The 20349-nt window shown below is 47.1% G+C and overlaps 1 protein-coding gene and 1 non-coding gene across 2 annotated transcripts; both read left to right on the forward strand.

Moving 5' to 3' along the window:
* Positions 1-7923: 7923 nt before the first annotated feature.
* On the forward strand, positions 7924-11980 carry SHISA3 (shisa family member 3). The gene is made up of 2 exons (XM_004703146.2): positions 7924-8200; positions 11036-11980. Exons 1-2 carry the CDS (start codon positions 7924-7926, stop codon positions 11473-11475), a joined length of 717 nt encoding a protein of 238 aa, XP_004703203.1. The 3' UTR covers positions 11476-11980.
* Positions 11981-15033: 3053 nt separating this feature from the next.
* Positions 15034-15141, forward strand: LOC115873355. The gene has a single exon (XR_004048362.1). It is a non-coding gene; the product is annotated as a U6 spliceosomal RNA (small nuclear RNA).
* Positions 15142-20349: the final 5208 nt, after the last annotated feature.

A 20349-nucleotide genomic window follows, 5' to 3' on the forward strand; every position in this document is an offset into this window, starting at 1 on the left:
CTCCCAGCTTTGAGGCATGCTTCCGGAGAACACATCTAAAAATGAATAATCGATATTCAATTGCCCATAGTTATGAATGGGTACATTAAACAAGGGGAAGAGAGATGGAAAACTGTAAATAATACTCCCAAATCAATCAAGGCACAGGCCCATGATGGTTAGCGGGAAACTCACCATGAGGGCTCGATGGTAGATTCAAATAAGCTGAGTTGGGTCAGAATAAACGACTGACTCTGAGGGCTCCACTTGGCCTGACTCCTCACATGCATTATTTTGAATCTTTATCGCAGTCATTTAGAGTAGGTTTGACCCACCACCCCACATCCCACCCCTGACACCCCCTGCCTCATTTCAGAGACAAGAAGCTGAGAATCAGCAACTTTACTCAAAGCACTTTCCTGAAGGTCAAGAGATCAGTAAGAGGGGGCCTCAAACACAGTGTGGACGGACTCAAATCCAGAGTATATACTTTCTTTTAAAAATCAGTCGTTTTTTTATTGTGCTAATGATTGCAATGGATTTTTAAAAACAATTTATTGACATATAATTCCACATATCATACAATTCAATAAGTAAATTGTATCCAGAAGAGTTGTACAATCACCACAATCCGTTTTAGAATAGTTTCTTTTCTTCATTCTTGCAATCAGTGTTATTAGCTCCCCATCCCACACCCTCCGACCTCCCCTGCCATACCCCTAGGATACCATTAATCCAGTTACCATCCATATAGATTCATCTTTTTTGGATTTCATATACAGAAAAACATTTTTAAAAAACCAACAATAACAAAGCAAAACTGATAACAGCTACAATTAAATAAAAAGCAGAAAATATTAAGAACTAGAACAAATTTAAATGAATCATAAGGAAGATCAAATGATAGAATGCTAAATATTAACTAACTGCATCTGCAACATCCACTTTCCAATGCGTTCCTCATGGGAGCAAGGCTATTCACGTCTGACCCACGGTCAGAGTGGACTCACCAGGGGTTTCATCCACCTGCATTTCTCCTTCCCTTTTCTTTTTTTTAACTGAAACAGCTTTAAAGTCGAGATCAAGAGATGTTACATATTGACCTAATGTTTGTATTAGTCAGCTTTGCAAGGCTCTCTGTCTGATAACAGGGCTATTCACTTCCCTCAAGGATGATCTGAGGGGATTCTCCAGAGGCTTAATCCAAATGTGGATCCTGCAAATGGATTTGGGGCTTTCACTGTCATCCGTAGCCTTTAGGTATTCACAGTTTAAGCTCTGAAGCCATTCCCTCCTTTAGATTTGGGTTGTATTATTTAAAATCCTTGGCTCACACAGGCTGGTGTGCTTCTTCCATATGGACCTCCTTGACATTTCACTTAGATGGCTGCTTGTTTCAAAAGAAACCTTTAAGACCCCAGGCCCTGTTCTTTCTGTTAGCTGGGTTCCCCCTAGTTTTTCACATTTTGCTGTAGCACCCGTATTTTCAGTGATCTCTTCATGAGGGAGAGCACCAAGCAGGGTCGTGTCATAATAAGTAATTGTTCTTAGATTGGGGCTACAATGAAATGCAAGACCAAAGTCCATTCTGCCTCTCTGGTTCACCTTGAGGCATCAGTGTTATTTTATTAGAGAACTTTATCAATCCTCATCATCCCCCTGGGGCATCACTTCCACTGTCATCAAGTCAATGCTGACTCACAGAGACACTGTAGGGCAGGGAAGAACTGCCCCTGTGCGTCTCGGAGCCCGCAAATCTTCCCAGAAGGAGAAAGCCTCATTCTTTTCCTAGAGCTGCCTGGTGGTTTTGCACTGCTGACCGTACAGTTGGCAGTCCAATGTATAACCACTAGTGTCATTAGTTTAGCGCATGGTATAGGATTTAAAATACTGTTGACAAAAGGAAATTATGAGGGGTTACCCCCCAAAAAACTGGAATTGTGCTGGGCAGAGTGAAGCATTTGTAGTACACATTTTTCCTTCTAGGCGAGCATCGAGCAACTCACTCTGAATGAGTGCACCCAGTGGCATCACCCGGGAAAGTTCTCTCTGGTTACAGTAAATTTTTTCATAAAAGCAGTTTCACTTGAATCTCGTTTCTGTGTGTGTGTGTATGATGGCTAATTTAAGAGAACAGTGTGTGGCTGTGAAATTGTGTTTCCTGCTTGGGAAAAATGCCATAGAAACTGGTGTAATCTTGAACACAGCTTACAAGGACAGTGCTATGGGAAAAACTCAAGTGTACAAGCAGATTTTCCCCCCCAAAAAAGTGAAATGTCGATTGATGACAAACCTTGTTCTGGAGTCCATCAACTTCCTGAATGGACAAAAATGTCGACGTATAGTGCACTTGGAGTTTGTTCCACCAGCTGTTAATCAAGCTTTCTATTCAGAGGTTCAGAAAAGACTGCATAACAGTGTGCAACAAAAAAGGCATGATTTTTGGCAGAAGGGGGACTGGTTTTGCCACCACAACAATACACCTGCTCACACAGCCATCTCAGTGTGCCAATTTTTGGCAAAAACAGCATGCCTCTCTTGCCCCATGTACCTGACTAACCTAACCTTGCTTTGTGTGACTTCTTTTTGTTTTCTTGAATGAAGAGGAACATGAAAGGACAGTGATTGGAGAATGTAGAAGAGGTGAAGAAAAAAATGAGGGAGGTACTGTCAGCCACCCAAACAGATGAGTTTTAAAAATGTTTCCAAGAATGGAATTGTAGATTTGACAAATGTATTAAGTGCAATGGAGGGTACTTTGAAAGCGATGAGTTTTTTTCATAAAAATATTAAATACATAGCTTTGGGGGGAAACCTGGTTTTGGGGGGGTATCCCCTCGTATATGATTATAGGCCAGCTATGAACTCATCACATGAAATGTTTGACTTGTACAGATTAAACTCTTAAATGACTGGACACTATTTACAGAAACAAAAGGGGTTGGTGATACAGCAACGCTTCTAATAATATTCTTTCACAACAGCAGAGCCAAGGCTACCAGATTAAGATATGTCATAATGAAACATTGAGAGTAAGTATATGGTAGTTCTGGGCCACCATGCATTGGGCACCCTTAAGGCAAGAAGTTTGACCCAAAGTCCAACTTCTGTCAGTTCTATGCTCTCAGGCTAGTCATCATTTGCTTCTTCTCATACTAGAGAGTTTCAGCCTGAAGTCCAACAGGTGAGTTTGAGGTAAAGCCCATTCACATAGTGGGGCTTCCGCATCGAGTCCTTCCAGTGGGGCTGACGAAGGATGGTGTGCATCTCAGAAGAACAGAGTCTAAAGTCCCAGTAGTCTATAGCACACAGACTTAGTCACCAAGGGCTGCATAGAAACTAGGTCAAAACTGTCCAATTAGGAACCTATGGCCAGGCCCAGGCTCCCCCTGGTTCTGCTAACCAAGAGAAAGATGAAGCTTTCTGGTCCCATAAAAAAAAAAAAAAAAAAGATTTAGTCTCAGAAAGTCATAGGGAGAAGTCCTATGACGTCCCACAGGCTTGGCTACGAGTTACAATCGACTTGAAGGCAATGCCTACTCTGACAAGGAACAGACTCGGGCAAACCCCACAGGTAAACTGACCTGTTTGAGTGAGGCGATCTGGGATCCCAGGTCCCCGATCTGGGATCCCAGGTCCCCGGGGAGAAGGCTAGAAAGAGAGGGAATGAGCTTTGGGTGGGCTTATCTCTTTGGCTGTAGAAAGACAGAGGCAGGCTAATGGGACACAGTCTAGTACTCAGACCAATTGCAGCAGCAGCAGCTGGAAACTTGTTAGCAATGCAGACTCTCAGGCCACATCCAGGGCCCTGTGAATAAAACACCGCATTTTCACAAGATCCCTAGGTGATCCGTGCTCACAGTGTTATGGCTTGAGAAACATTGCTCTAAGGGACCCAAGTCTAATCCCTTCTTTTTATAGCTGAGGAGACTGAGGCCAGCTAAGCACAGCACAGGAGGTGGGGGTGGGGGACATGGCTTGGAGTTGTCTGACTCTGAGATTGTACTTAGGGGCACCTTGTATTCTCAAGTGGTGAATATGTGCCAAAGCAAATTTGAGGAAAAATACCTTCTGAGTAACTCAAATTGACAGGGGCCTGGAATAAGAGATTTATAGTGAGTGATCCAAGGAAGAGAATTCCAGTAAGTCATGAGCTAAGTAATTAAAGGAAGGTAAGTGATAATAAATCATTCTCAGGAAGGAGCTTGAGAAAAGCTTGAACATTTTTGTTTTGTTTTGTTTTCTATTTTACTTTGGACTGGAGGGGACTTCCAGAGCCAAACTGACTCGTCCTTTCTTGCTTGGTTGGCTTTGTTTTACTTCTACATTTCTTTCGGTCGTCTTCTCACCCCCTTTTCTGTGTATCTTTTCAGTTCTTGACTTTTTCTGAGATCTGCTTCTCCTGTTTTCCTTCACTTCTGGTTTTGCTTGCTTCTAATCTCTCACTCTCTTCCTCTGCTCCAGAGACTATGAAAGAAAGAGCGGGGGTGGGGACTGGGGTGGTCCAGCACCTTAATTGTGTGTGTGTGTGTGTGTGTGTGTGTGAGAGAGAGTGTGGTTTTATTCACACAGAAAAACAGACTGCATGTTGATTTTCCAAACACTGTCACCCATCCACACCGAGCATGAGCGTGTTGTCAATGAAGTTTCCTCGATTCCCGCTCTTCATTTCTCCCCATCTTCACATTTTAAAAAGTATTTTAAACTGGTGCTTATTAAAGCAAATCCCAGACATCTGTATCATTGAACTCATTTCCTACAGAAATTCCTAGAGTGTGGGCCACAAGAGAATTGTAGGCTTGGAGAAATGAATTTGTGTCCCCAAAATATGGAACTTGTGTGAGTGAGATAAGAAGAAATAGAGAATTTCTAAAACCCATGATACCCAGAGGTTGTAGATTGTATTTTCCATCTCCACGTCCTTCCCTCCCTGCAAGTCTTTGAGGGGAAAGATCGACAAGAACTTTTAAGTCTTCTTTTCTTAGGAATTGAGCAATCACAACAGAAACTTTGGAGACTTAGAAACAGAAAAGTAGGTCCAAGATTCCCTTTCTTTTGGCAAAGACTATTCTCAGAATCACTTTGGAAATGAAATTTGGTCAATGTAAAGTGAAGGTCACTTGCAGACAAGAAACTAAACCTATCCTCCCCTAGTGCAAACGCTGTGGAATCACTGTGATGGGGTTTTAGAGGCACTGTGTGTATCAGGATCTAGGTACGAAAGCAGGCTGAACTGTTTATTGTAATGTTCACACATGTCAGGCCTATAGAGTATCAAGCAGTTTGGAGGCTTGGTTATTTTCCATTAGTAAATATCACCCAGCTAGATTTGAGCGAAATGCCCTCTAAATAAGTCCAATAGACAGGGGCTTTGAATGAAGGAATTAATTAGAGATGGTGTCCCGAGGAAAAGAACCCCACTGTGGCATGGAGAATGTAATTAATGGGAGGAAAGCGCCAACAAATCACTCCTTAAAATATTAATGCTATCAAAGAACAGCTGGATAATGAGAGAGTAACTTGACCCTTGGGGGACCAGCCAGAGTCGCTGTTGCTGCTGCAGATCTTTATGCAATTATGATGTAATTCCTTTAAAATTTAACAAAAATAATATTGAGGTGTGGCTCTGGGAACGTTATTAGCAGTAAACATGTCTTTGTAGTTTTACCGTCTTATTATAACGGCACAATGACTGTGGCTCCTAAATGACTTTTCCCTTTTCTTTCCCAGGGCAGGTTTACAATAAAACATATTTACAATAACACCTACACTCTTTTAAAACAAAACAACAGCAAACCTTTCAGTGTGGCAAGAACACTTCCAAAAATATAAACCGCCGCCCCTAAGAAATGTCTGCTGTTTTCCGTGTGCTTAATTTCTTTGCACCCAGGTTGAAGACAAACAAACTAACTAACTAAAAACATCCCTTTGTGGACAAATGCCTGACCTTAATTTGGTTTTACTAAGCGGCCTAAAGAAATATCTATTTCTTGAAGAGCATAAGAATTCAATATTTACACAAGCCCTGGGCACCCTGTGAATTGTTGAACATTGCTTTTACATTCTCTTAACTAAATACTAATCCCAAATATTTAAAATGAGAGGTTAGATGTTTATCTTTACTTGGAGTATATTTCAATTTATATTTTTTAAAAGAAGCCGTTTTGGCGTTCGTAAGAGGTTCTGTTTGGGTTTGGTTTGTCTAACCCACACTTCTCTAGAATGGAGTCGGGCAGGCAATCGGGAACTGCAGTGTGATCAACGCTGTGACCAGCGCACTTTGTTCCTTTGTTTTCACCCAACTTGCCCAGTTATCTAAATCAGTGACACGAGCATTCAGCGGGTTTGACAAATGGGTCGAGATGCGCCCGGACATAGTCACACACACCAATAAACACGGCGAGAGGAAGTCGAGGATGCAGTAAAAACCAAAGCCCCGTTCCACTTCGCACCGGTTTCTTAGAGCCCTGACATCGCTGGTTTAGGAGCCGGGCCCCCTGGGCACAGCACGCAGGGGACACATCGTTTAGACAAATCTGTTTTTTTGCCCGAACTGAAGTTCAGATGGGCTCGATTATCATCCATTTTGTTCTTCCCTTTCTTTGGCTGGAGAAGTCGTGGTGTTTGATGTTCTGTGGGCTGGTGGGAGCCCCGCGGTGATTCTTCACCCCGTGGCGGAGGCGCGCAGTTTGGGGGACACGCAACGGCGCGAGCCTGTGCACGTTTGTGTAAAAGGGCCGTCCTCCCACCCCGCCCTCCAAAACTGCGCGCACGTAAGTGACAAGTTCAATGCCACATTTGGCGCCCCTTACAAATCTCATCCGTCCTGAACCGGGGGTCCGGGGAACGAGTCTGAATGTCAGCAACTGGCGATGAACGATTGGACAAACCCCAGCCACCGTTCGTTCTCTTTTTTTAAATTGTAACGATGAAAAAGGAAAATGTGCGCCTTGGCGCGTTGCCGCGTGCGCGTGGAGGGACGCAGAAACCCTGCTGCCCTCTCCCGGCCTCTACGGAGTTTTCTAGGCTGTGCGACAGTTGGACAGGAGTGAGTGAGTGAGTGTGTGTGTGTGTGTGTGTGTGTGTGTGTGTGTGATGGTATCTGGTCCCTGGGCCCTACGGAGTTTTCTAAGCTGTGCGACAGTTGGACAGGAATGTGTGTGTGTGTGTGTGTGTGTGTGTGTGAGATCTGGTCCCCTCCCGGTTAATTAGTGTCACGTTCTGGAGAGCGCGGTGGGCGGGGCGGGGAGGGGGGCCCGGGAGAGGCGACGACGCTGCGTGAACCCGAAAGTGCCAAGGAATCGCCAAGGCGCGCTGATTCCCTCCGGCGGCGGCGCGCCCCGGGAGGGCGGACTCTTGCTTAACCCTCGCCGCCTCCCCCTTCCTCGGCCTTTTTAAAAGACGCCTTCCAGGCGGGGCTGTCAGCCTCCGAGAGGCCGTTTGTACTTGGCCGCGGCGGGACTGACTCCTGCTCCGGTGACAGACAGACGGCCGAGACCGAGCGACCGCTCCTCCCCGGGACCCGCACGTGGGCAAGCCAGTCTCCTCCCCTCCCCGAGGCGCCGCTCGCGACCCGGCGACCGCCACCAGGCGGGGCGCTCCGCGGTCCTGGAGTTGCCACCTCCGGGCGCGATGCCTCTGGCGAGGCGTGGAGAGGACGGCGGCTCGGGGTTCGGAGCAGCCGTCGCGTCGCGCGCGCGATGAGCCCCCGCAGCTGTCTCCCCCGGCGCCTCCCGCGGGACCCCGGCGCCCGCACCAGCCTGCCCCGCGCGCCATGCTGACCCCGGGCTTGCGAAGCGCGCCCGACCCCTGCTGAGCCCCTCGGGCGTGGCCTTGACCGCCCGGGGAGGTGGCCCCGCGGCGTGGCCGGCCCCCTCGCGCCCCGCTCAGCCTTTCGCTCTGCGGCCGCGTCGCTCTCTCCGCCGCCCAGGGCGCCCGGCGGCCATGGGGCCGCTGCTGGCGCTCTGCCTCCTCCTGGGCTGGCTGCGCGGGGGCCCGGCGGGCGCCCAGCAGGCGGGCGAGTACTGCCACGGCTGGGTGGACGTGCAGGGCAACTACCACGAGGGCTTCCAGTGTCCCGAGGACTTCGACACGCTGGACGCCACCATCTGCTGCGGTTCCTGCGCGCTGCGCTACTGCTGCGCCGCCGCGGACGCCCGGCTGGAGCAGGGCGGCTGCACCAACGACCGCGGCGAGTTGGAGCACCCCGGCATCACGGCGCGTAAGTGCGGGGCCCTCTGCACCCACCCCCGCCCGGCCTCCCAGCCCGGTGCGCCAAGTGGGCGCCGCCGCGGGGAGCGGGCAGGTGCGCGCTGGGTCCCGGGGGGAGGGGGCCAGACCTTCGGTCTTGCAGTTGGTTTGCCGCCGCCGCGCGCTGGCTCAGTGGTTTGTTTCGTGGGAAATTTACAAATTCAGAGGGTCCGTGGGGCTGGCACCGGGTGGTCCTGAGGGAGGAGAGTTGTAACACCCGGGCACCCAGGAGGTGCCCAGAAGAGCTAGGGACAGCGTCAGGCTGGGTTTGGCGCTTTTAGGGGGCAACGAAGGCACCCCACTTCACGCCTTGGTCACACCTGGAGCTTCGGAGCGTGGGGATAGCGCGGGCACGCTCCTTTAGCGGCGCGCACGTCCCAAGCCTGGGACTAGGGAACTCCAGCCACTTTAAAAATTATTATTAGGCAGCAGTCCCATTCTTTTGACTTCCTTTCACTTCTCTGCATCGAATTACCGTCTCCGGGCCCACCCCCTCTTGTCACGCCTTTCAGAAATACCCGTCTCCGAGGTGGAGATTTAGAAACCCGGGGGTCACAGGGGCTTCCCCGCCCCCTATTCTCACGTCGGAAAACACAGGTCAAATTTCCGCTCACTTCGGAGCGGCATAAATCACAGCCCCGGCAGAGGAACTTTACACTTAAAAAGAAAAAAAAAGTTTTTCACTTGCTTCGGAACATCAGGGAAACGCTTTAGAGCTCCCTGCGATGGTTTACGGCCTGGAAACCCGAGATGCTGAGAGCCGGTGACGGCCAGGCCCCTAGAGCGGAGGTTTGAAGATGGCAGCGATTTGAGGTCTGCAGGAGTGGCTGGGGAGAACATTGTTACCGGTGCCCAAGTGCCTCACCCTATGCTACCTCTGCCAGGAGACAGGTAACCCAGGAAAGAAGGGTCCGCTCTCCATGAAAACCCCAACAGACTCAAGGAATTTAACTTCGAGTGTCAACTTACCTAGAGCCCTTGAGAGGTAGTTTCCGGAGAAAAGATGTGCAGTGGACAGTAGGGCACTGTCTAGCACCTGTATCAAAAAGATAGGCCCTTGGGGTTGCCATGGGTCCAGATAGCTTAGATGGCAGTGAGGGAGCCCTGGGCACCTACTTCTTTCCAGCCTGTCAGGTGCCAGAGCTAATTGTCCTTACAGCAGGCGATGCCTCCTCCCTGGGCCTCACTCTGCTGTTCAGACAGGCAGTTAGTGCGCTAGTGGGACCTTGGAAACCTGGAGGAAAGGCCACTGTTAGCTGCTAGCTGTGTGACCTTGGGGACAGGTTACTTTAGCTACTCTGGACCTCATCTCCAGTCCCCAAATGGGAATATTTCGCTCACAGGAGTTAGGCTGGGGACCCATTGAGAGCAGACGGGTGTTTAACAGTGCTCAGTAAGTGGACCCACCCCTTTGTCCTTGCCTTCCACCCCGGAGCTACTCACCACAGGGGCAAGGAAGAGCTCACACGTCGGAGTGGGTGGAACTCAGTCAGGCGTGGGTAGCTGCCCACCTTATAGCTGGCTGTGCATCTTGAGGGAGGTCAAACTGGCTTCTAATTTAGAGTCTATCGTGGCCTTCCCACTGGGTCTCCAGGCCACAGTAGGCACGTACTCAGGGTAGGGTCTCATTCTTCTGCTGCTAAGCGTGGCTTTATGCAACTGCCCGCGGGGGCCTCTGGGCTGGGGCATTTTTTGCCTGTCCTGCCCCCCTCTCCCCGGCCCCAAACACACAAAGGATGAAGCTAGCATTTGCTCTGACTGAGGGGGATTCTCACAGAAAATTTGGAAAATCACAGGGCAGCCTGACTTTCCCAGCGATTGGGTGCTAAGTGAGGTGAGGTGGCTTCGTAGAAGCTGAAGACGACCTCCGGCCATTTCTGGAGAGAGGGGCTTCAAGCTGACAATTTGGGGGGTGGTAGGCCACAAGTAGAGTGGGGCCACTACGGATTTCTTTATCCCGTTCTTTCCAGAGTCTCATAAAACCTCAGGTGGTGGGTCACTTTGAACAAGCTCAGTCCTCTTCGCTTTGTTTGATTGGAAATTCTTGGATTTTCCACCCAAGAGAGAAGTCAAAGTCCTGATTGCCCCACGGCCATGACACATCTAAGATGTGTATTTGAACACAAAAGTCTCACCCAACCTCACTGCCATCGTTGCTTCCACCTCCTCAGAACCTGATAGGATAGAGCTGACCCAACCCCTGGGTCTCCAAGGCTGTGAAGTTCTGTACAAGTAGCTGGCCCCTTCTTTCTCCTAAGGTGCAGCTGGTGAGCTTCCAGTGCTGATCTGGCGGCTAGACCCCCCCCTCCAGAGATAGTAAACACACTGCTGTCAAATCAGTTCCTATTTACACAGGCAAGAGAAGGCCTCCTCTCTAGGGTTTCCGAGCCTGCCGATCTTTACAGGAGCAGTCAGCCTCACCTTTCTCCAGAGGAGCTGTTGGAGGATTTGAAGTGCCAACCTTGCATGTAGAGACCTGGTGCTTAAATCATTGTGCCACCAGGATCCGGATCCAGAGATAGAGGGACCCAAAGCTTAGCCTGGAGGATCGATTTGTTCTTTGCTGATTTCCAGATTTCCTAACGCAGGGCTAATTGCTAACAGAGGCTACGTAGGATCCCCTCCTTTAGGAATAGCCAGAATATTCTGTCCACAGTTTGCACTTTAGAAGTTACCAGTCACAAGTTCTGAAAAGTTGAGCTGACAGTGGTAGTGGTAGTACCCAGGCGTCCCCCTCCTTCCCTCATACCCTGAGTCCAGGAGACGCTTATGCAAGCACCTGTGTGTGTCTGTTTTTGCCTTTTAGAGCCCGTCTATGTCCCCTTCCTGATCGTCGGCTCCATCTTCATCGCATTCATCATCCTGGGCTCTTTGGTGGCTATTTACTGCTGCACCTGCTTGAGGCCCAAGGAGCCCTCGCAGCCTCCGATCCGCTTCTCGCTCCGCAGCTATCAGACAGAGACCCTGCCCATGATCCTGACCTCCACGAACCTCAGGGCACCTTCCAGGCAGTCCAGCACAGCCACCAGCTCCAGCTCCACCGGGGGCTCCATCCGTAGGTTCTCCTTTGCCAGGGCCGAGCCAGGCTGCCTGGTGCCCTCGCCGCCCCCGCCGTACAGCACCGCTCACCCAATCCACCTGACCCAGCCATCCGGCTTCCTGGTGTCCCCTCAATACTTTGCTTACCCCCTCCAGCAGGAGCCCCCGTTGCCCGGGAAGAGCTGCCCAGACTTCAGCTCCAGTTAACAGGCCACAGTCTCAAGGCTGCTCCATAGCAAGACGGCAGACAGGTGGAGTGCTGCTGGTCAAGGGCACCTGCACTGCTGAGGGAATGTCCCTTGTAGCAGAACAATGTCTTGGAGGAAAGTGTGAGGCAAACACTACACCTTCTTGTAATCGTGCCCCATACCCCACCCTGCTTGGGGCTTCCATCATAGGATGGTGGAGTTAGATGATGGCCTTCTGACTTTGAAAACGTGGTGACAGCTACGTTTCAACTCCCGCTACTTTTACCCAAGATGTGCAACAGTGAAGCTGCCAAGTAGCAAATAGGCTGAAATTTTTCTGTTGGACTCCTTGGCTGTACAGCTTAGCTAAGGGCCGGAAGTCACTTTTTATTTTCTTCATGATAAATAGTTGAATGTCTAATCCTACAACACGTATATGCACCATTCTCAAAACCTCACTGTCATTGAGTCCGTTCTGTCGCAGTGACCTTAGAGGACACAGTAGAACTGCCCTTATGAGTTTCTTAAACTGTAACTTTTTATGGGAGTAGAAAGTCTTGTCTTTCTCCCTTGAAGCGACTGGTGGTTTTGAACTGCTGACCTTGTGGTTTGAAGCCCAGTGAGTAACCACTATGTCACCAGGGCTCCTTATATGATTATATATACATAATTAAGCAAAGAGCAATACCTGATTGTTATGATCAAAGATTCACTTGAAAAGCTAACTACTAAGTACAAGGAGGGAGACTGTGAATCACCTATTTATACTCTTGGAATCAATCTAGCCATAAATAATATTAACTGAAGGAGAAATAGTTACTTTTTAAATTAGTAACTAAATTATGTTTAACATGCAAGAGCGTTTCCAGGACACAAGATTTCAAAGGCCACGAGAAGTTAAATGTTTTAAACAGTTGTCCAGATATACATAGTTACACACATCCTATGTAAAAGCATTTCTACCACCCCTACTCCCCCCCCCCACCAAACTCACCCGAGGGAGTATTTATTCTTGCAGACTTGTTGTTCAGCAACATTTTGCGTTTAAATGAAAGTTGGACAGGTGGGTCTTAAAACATTTATTTGTAAAATGAGTTATGTACAAATGTAAAGATCTGTAATTTAATGTATTGACCATCTTGAAAGCTACTAATTATTTAGAAGTCACACTAATGTTCATGTCACTGCTAACTATGCTAGTCCAAGTCCAAGTCCAGCTACTGGCCACCATCATCGAACGTTACATGTCCAACACGCTATTGAATCCCATGTCTGATATACAACCTTGGGCATATATATCCTGCTGGGTGAGAATCAATAGAATATTCTATGTTTTCACGAAGTCTGTTTGAAATATTAAATCAAAGCACTTCATTTGTACCTCCTTGATGATATTCCTTGTGAATCAATAAAAGAAAATGTCTTTAACACACATTTCATGTTTTGAGATTAAAAAACAATAACAAAAGTATTCTACCGTGATTTCAATTTGCTCTAAAAAAAGCTATAGGACTCATGAAAGCCGAGAAGGAAAAGGATTTTTCTAGAGGCCTCAGCCTGTGGGTTTTGCACAACTCTGGGACAGAATTGACTGAGGCACACTTTGGCTGATGCAGACTTACAGAGCAGGACAGGTCTTTGAAGAGTCCAGAAATGTGGCATTGCAGGGCCGCCCCTTCAGTGAGGCCAGACTAGCTTTCTGAAGACGGGATATTTTCCTTCTGCCAATTCTTGCTGGATCTCTCCCACCTGGCCACTTCTGCCATTTATATTAGCTACCTGGGAGCCTAGATTTAGAGGAATTTATATTCTCATAGTTGTTGTCATACAACCCCCAAGCAAACCTAGTGCCCTCCAATGTATTCTGATGCATAGTGGCCTTCTAGTGCAGAGTAAAACTATCCCACTACCCCACCATTATGGAAACAGACTGCCACATCTTTCTCCAGACAAGAGGTGGGTGGGTTGGAAGCAATCAGTCACTTAACCAGGGTACCACCAGAGCTTCTGTGTCTGCTGTGTGCAACTCCTTTTATAAGTTTCAGTTAACATTGATTGAGCTCTTATTATGAGTCAACCACCCACTATGCTAAGTATCTACAGGATTAACTCATTTCATTTTCCAACCAGCAGGGAAATAGCATCGTTCTCATTTTGAAAATGGAGACACAGAAGAGAAAGCAACTCGCCACATTCTACGCTAGTTAATACTAGGGCTAAGATTTGTACTCAGGCATCTGCTTTGAATCTCGACATTGTTTATGACATAGGTCTGAACCTCAAAACAAACAAACAAACAAAAAACCCCAATCCCTATACAGGGTTCTCGTACTTCCTCGCACATACTTTGAATGTGTTATCAGGAAAGGCCAGTCCCTGGAAAAGGACATCGTGTTTGGTAAAGTGGACAGGAGTGAGGAGGAGGACACATAGGAGATGGAGTGACACAGTGGCTACAGCAATGGGCTCCCATATAACAACCACTGTGCAGATGGCGCAGGACCAGGGATTGTTTCCTTCATTCTGTTGTGCACAGGGTCACTCGATTGCACAATGAGTTGGAACTGATCTAATGGCACCTACTAACCACATAGGGTGTCCAAAGTTGTACATCTTTGAAAGAGCAGGGAGTCTCATCGATGTCCTTCAGAACAGCTGGTGGGTTTAAACTGTTGACCTTGAGGTTAGCAGTCTAATGCATGCTCAACAATTCCACCTGGGCATTGACAAAGATCTTTTTATCTCACGGGAAAAAAGAAAAATCAACCTACTTTTCAGAAAATCTATTGGATATACGCAAAGACAGATTCGACCATCGGGGGCACCTGCTTTGAGGTTTGGATGCCTTGCTGCACATGGAATTCACTGGAGATTTCGGGATCACAAGGCCCAGCCTCTCCCACTAAGGCAAGAGCCAAAGTGCAAACTCATTGCCACTGATTGGATTACCAGTGATAGCGACCCTATAGTAGAACTACCTCGACAGGTTTCTGAGTGGGTTCAAATTGCTGACGTTGCAGTTAGCAGTCCAACATGTAACTTACATATGTACCACCAGGACTCCTTCTGAGACAGTGGTCCTAAGTCCTGTGGTGTCTGATGAACTCTCTCCAGCACGTCCTTTTGGTGTTTGTTCTGTGCATCGAGTCAGTTCCGACTCAGAGCAACTATGTACAATGGAATGAAACACTGCCTTGAGCCCGTTTTTTGGAGTGCACCGTGTCAGTCCATCTTGGGGAGGAGCTGCCTCTTTTCTGATGCCACTCTACTTCATCAAGCACGAGATCTTTCTCCAGGGACTAGTGTCTTCTGACAACATGTTCAAAGTACATGAGACAAACTCTCCCCATCCTTGCCTCTCAGGAGCATTCCGACTGTACTTCTTCCAAGACAGGTTGGTTGGTTCTTTTTGGCAGGCCGCAGTACTTTCAATAGTCTTCACCAGCTCCCTCATGCAACTGCATGCATTTTTCTTAGCTCTTCCCAGTTCAATGTCCAGCTTTCCCATGCTCATGAGGCTATTGAAAATACTAGGCTTTGGTCAGGCCTGCCGTAGTCAGTCCTCAAAGCACCCTTGCTTTTCAACACTTTAAAGAGGGCTTCTGCAATTGGAAGGATACAGAGAAGATTAGCATGGCCCCTGTGCAAGAATGACATGCAAATTCATGAAGCGTTCCATATTTTAAATAAATAAATAAATAGGGTATATGCAGATTTACCCAAGGCAACACGTCGTTTGATCTCTTGACTCCTGTTTCCATGAGCATTGGTTGTGGATCCAAGCAAGACAAAATCCTTGACAACTTCAACCTTTTCTCTCTCTATCATGATGTTACCTTTTGGTCCGGTTGTCCGGTTTTTCTATTCTGTCCCTTGAGTCATAATCCACTCTGAAGGCTGCAATCTTTGATCTCCATGAGCAAGTGCTTCAAGTCCTCCTCACTCTCAGCAAGCAACCTTGTGTGTTCTTATCGCAGGTTGGTAATAAGACTTACTCCATTCCTGATGCCTCGATGTTCCTCCTATAATCCAGCTTCTCTGATTATTTGCTCAGCATACAGACTGAGTAAATATGGTAAGAATATACAACCCTGATTCACACACCTCTCTTGGTTGTAAACCATACAGGATGCCCTTGTTCGGTTCAGATTATGACTTCTTGATCCATGTGCAGGTTCCACATGAGGACAATGAAGTGTTGGAATATTCTCAAGGCTATCGATACTCTGTTATGATTCACATAGTTGAATGCCTTTGCATAGTCAATATAAGTAAGTAAACATCCTTCTGGTATTTTCTGCTTTCAGCCAAGATCCATCTGATATCAACAAGGTTATCCCTTGTTCCACGTCTTCTGAAACTGTCCTGAGTCTCTGGCAGTTCTCTGTCAATATACTATTGCAAACTCTGTTGGATGATCTTCAGCAACATTTCACTTGCATGTGATATCAATGATATTGTTCTATATTTGAACATTCTGTTGAGTTACCATTCTTTGGAAAGGGTACAGATCTGGATCTTGTTGTCAGTTGGCCATGCAGCTGTCTTTCCAATTTCCTGGTATAGACAAGAACATGCTTCCAGTGCTTCATGAGTTTGTTGAACCATTTCAATTAATATTCCATCAATTCCCAGGGCCTTGTTTTTGGTGAATGCTTTCTGTGCATATTGAACTTCTTCCTTCATTACCATTGGTTCTTGCTGATACGCTACTTCCTGAAACAATGGAATGTAGACTAGTTCGTTGTAGTAAATTGACTCTGTGTATTCTTTCCATCTTCTTTTGATGCTTCCCATATTACTACGCAATCTTTCAATATTGCAAATTGAGGCTTGAAATTTTCTTGAATTCTTTCAGTGTAAGACATGCCAAGCACGTTCTTTCTTTTTGGTTTTGTACCTCTAGGTTTTGCACATTTTATTATAATATTTGACTTTGTCTTCTTGAGCTGCCCTTTGAAATTTTCTATTTGGGTCTTTGACTTCATCATTGCTTCCATTTTCCTTAGCTACTTTATGATTAAGAGACAGTTTCAGAGTCCCTTCTGACATCCACTTTGCTCTTTTATTTCTGTCGTGTCTTTTTAATGACATTCATGCTTTTTTAATGAATGAGGTCTTGATGTCCTCCCACAGCTCATCAGGTGTACTGTCATTAGTGTTCTTGAGATCTTGAGATGGTTTCAAAATTCAGTGACAGATTCAAGGTCCTATTTTGGCTCTCGTGGACTTGTCTGGATTTCCTTCAGCTTCAACCTGAACTTACAGGTGAACAATTGGTGGTCTGTTCTACAATTGGCCCTTCGCTTGGTTTTAGCTGCTGTTATTGAGGATTTTGTCTTTCCACAGATGCAGTCAATTTGATTTCTGTGTATTTCATCTGGAGAAGTCCACAGGGATAGCTTTCTGTGTTGTTGAAAAAAGGTATTTGTGATGAAGTTGGTTAGTCTTGCAAAGCGATCTTGAGCTTTGTTTCTGTCATAAGAGCCCATTTTTCAAGTGCTGTTCCTTCATCATTGTTTCCAGCATTTGCATCCCAATTGCCACTTAACAATGCATCTTAATTTCATAGTTAATACATTTCTGACCAAAACCATTGGTAGAATTTCTTCAATTTCTGCATCTCTAGCTTAAGTGGTTGGTGTATAAATTAAATTCAAATGCATAGATTCTTCTTTGATCTTCCTTGCTCAAGGTCCAACTTCCACATGCATATGAGGTTGCTGAAGATGCTGTGGCTTGGGTCAGGCACACCTGGGTCCTCACAATAGCCTCCTTGCTTTTCAGCACTCTAGAAGACTGTGCAGCAGATTCCCCAGTGCAGCATGCCCTTTGATCTCTGGCCCACTGTTCCATGAGAATTCGATGGCATCCTCGTGGAAGCAGCATTTTAATATTCTAGAATGAAGTGCACAGATCATATAACTTCCCATGCATGCAATTCAAACAACGAGCCAAACGAACAGTGTCCTCATGGCACATAACCCCTAATCACAGGAAGCACTGCCATCCCGTTGACGCTAAGAGACCCGACAGGGCAGAGTAGAACTGTGAGAGCTGCAATCTTCGCAGAAACAGCCAACCATCTCTTTCTCCCACAGAGGGGCTGGTAGGCTTGAACTGCTGACCCTTTGGTTATCAGGGAAGCTCTGAATCACTGTTCTCTAGGTCTCTTCAAATGGTATAAATAGCGAAAATATAAAGGGAAAGATCAATAAAGCCTACAGAACTTGGAACTCAGGTAAGGGGGACCCTGTCCGAGAAGGACAGTGTGAACGTTTTCTACTAGGAGACGTGACAGAAAATGGGAAGACCGCACAGGGGCAAAGAGGGGAATGTTGCGAGGACCAGGGAAACAAGGCCACCCCACTGTGTTCCAGCACTCACAGGTTTGTGGTCATATATTTCTAGGTTTCTGGCTTGGGCCCATCTAAGAGAGACTCCAGTGCAGAAGTTCCTTGAGCCGAACCTCTGAAATGTGACTACTGACCCATGCCGGTTTGTCAGTCCCCTGACTCTAATAGCAGGAATCACATCACTGCTGTTCATCAGATTCCCCCGGGCCCCCTCAAACAAAGCAATCCTTAATTTCCTTTTGAATTACATGGTACTCATATATCTGGAAAATGCATTGTACATTATTCATTCCTGTCAAGTCGATTCAGACTTATCATGATGCACAACACTTCCAAGACTGTCATGTTTACAGATGCAGACTGCCCAGGGAGCAGTTGGTGGATTTGAACCATCAACCATTCCATTAGTAGCCAAGCGCATAAGCACTGAGGCTCCTTCAACTGCATCTTACCAACCCCCTGCCATCAAGTCGATTCCAACTCAGAGTGACCTGGTATGGGGTCTCTGAGGCTTTGCCAATCTTCACAGGTGCGGACAGCCTCTTCTTTCTCCTGAGGAGCAGCTGCTGGCTTCAGACCACTGGCCTTGGGGTGAGCAGCACAACCTGGCAGCACCACCAGCCTCATTGATGTTGATGTTGTCGCTGTCAGGGGCCACCCAGTCGGTTATGACTCACAGAAACCCTCTGCACAACCTAAGGACAAACTGCCCACCCTGCATCCTCCTCACTGTTGCTATGTTTGAGCTTATTGTTGCAGCCCCTGTGTTCGTCCCTTTTGCCGAGGGTCGTCTAGTTTGCTGCTCCTCTACTCTCACTGCATTCTGAACACCAACCAATCCAAACTTACTGCTGTCAAAGCAATACTGTTTCAGAGAAATCCGTACGTCAGAGGAGCACTGCCCCAGTGGGTTTCCTGGATTGTAACTCTTTACAGGAGTAGGAAGCCTCATTTCAGAGTAAACTGTATGTTCTGTATAGGAACCATGCAATCAGGTTGCCCATCTACATGAATGGGCCCGTAATGACTAACAATTCAAGTCTTGGTTGTGTGGACTGTCCCATGTCTTGTGGAATTGTTATTTGAGTTGAGGTCTGGCCAATGAATGCCAGCCGCAGTCTTGATACCAAAGATGCGCCGCCAGATTTCCAAAGTGTCCTCTAGGGGGCAGAACTCCCCCCACCGAAAACAGACCTGTCAGCCAGCCCACTGGGTAGATTTATATCCACACCCAAGTAGAACAGTGCTGAGGAATAAACAGCTCATACCTGCCAGCTCTCCTGCTTTAGCACAATGATTGTGAAAACTAGGGGACTGATGTTTTCAAAGGTGGCCAAGGACGTAGTAATAGCTATTAAATACCACGTGGAGTTCCATGCAGTTTATGGATTGCATCATATAATGCTCACAGTCAAGAAATAAGGACTATTATCTTGCTTGTTTTGCAAATAATGAAATGGAGGCAGATAGGTTAAATTCCACGCTCCCAGCCAGGTAAGAGTAGAGCCAGGATCTGTATGCCAGCATAGCATCTGTTTTGAAACTCCACAGTCCTCATGACGTGGGCCCCAGAGGCCTTTTGCTCAGGAAGAAAGACTCTTCAACCTTTTCAGAGATTCTACTGGGGGAAAAGTGGTCAGTGACAATATGGAGCTTGGGAGAGTCAAAAGGTATTGCAACTACAGGCCCAGTTCAGACATGCATTAGCTTATTCCAGGCAAAATGTGTTTACCCATGTCTCTGTGGTTAGTGGATGGTGGCAGACAAGTTCTCTCAGCATGCAACACACATGTCCTAGGGACCTTCAAAAACAAAGCCCGATCCAAACAGGGACTTCCAAGAGATCTGCGGGGTCAGTTAAACTCAAGGCTGAGAGGTAAGCTCAGAAGGTTATACTAACTCTCAAAATTCCAAAGTGGGTAATCTCCATAGATTTTCTCAAAGGACCCAGGAGGGCTTATTATGAAGTTTAAAGACAACTGAAAACTGCATATGTAAGAAAGAGGCTGAGGAAGTTGCATGGAGAGGGTTTTCCCAAACCGGCACCACATCTGCTCATTCTTTACGGGTAGTAAAGGCTGTGCTGGGAAATCTCCACTGGTGAACTTGCCCATCCAGACATCTGCTTATCAAGCACATTCAAAGATCATCTACAAGAGACATGAACTGAGTCCCTTGAGGATGTCGAAACTGCCGTTGTGGTATGCTATAGTGCAGTGCAGAAAGGGTTAGAGAAATAGGGGTCTTAAAAAAAAGCTCCTTAGGGTTATGGCAGGGGAGGACAATGGAAATAGGGAGCTGATAATCATGAATTCAAGAATGAAGAAAGTGATATAAAATTGTGGTAATGTGGGAATTGCACCCGATCTGATCCAGCCACACCGAGGCAAAACACTAAGGGGGTACAACAGAACAGCAAGGGAATGGAGTGGCGAGGTCCCCAGGGAATGCTGAAGGTGGACTTTTGGGGCCAGGGCATGATGCCCCAACAGACTGGACTGGAAAACACTCCGAAAAGCCAACAAACAATCCTTGAA

The sequence above is a fragment of the Echinops telfairi genome, unplaced genomic scaffold (assembly GCF_000313985.2).
Source record: "Echinops telfairi isolate 266 unplaced genomic scaffold, ASM31398v2 ScPeMD7_7468;HRSCAF=8506_0, whole genome shotgun sequence".
Taxonomy (NCBI): Eukaryota; Metazoa; Chordata; class Mammalia; order Afrosoricida; family Tenrecidae; genus Echinops; species Echinops telfairi.

Coding starts and splice junctions, on each gene's coding strand:
- SHISA3 (XM_004703146.2), top strand. CDS start 7,924: ATGGGGCCGCTGCTGGCGCTCTGCCTCCTCCTGGGCTGGCTGCGCGGG. Junction 8,201..11,035: donor GCACCCCGGCATCACGGCGC/GTAAGTGCGGGG, acceptor TTTGCCTTTTAG/AGCCCGTCTATGTCCCCTTC.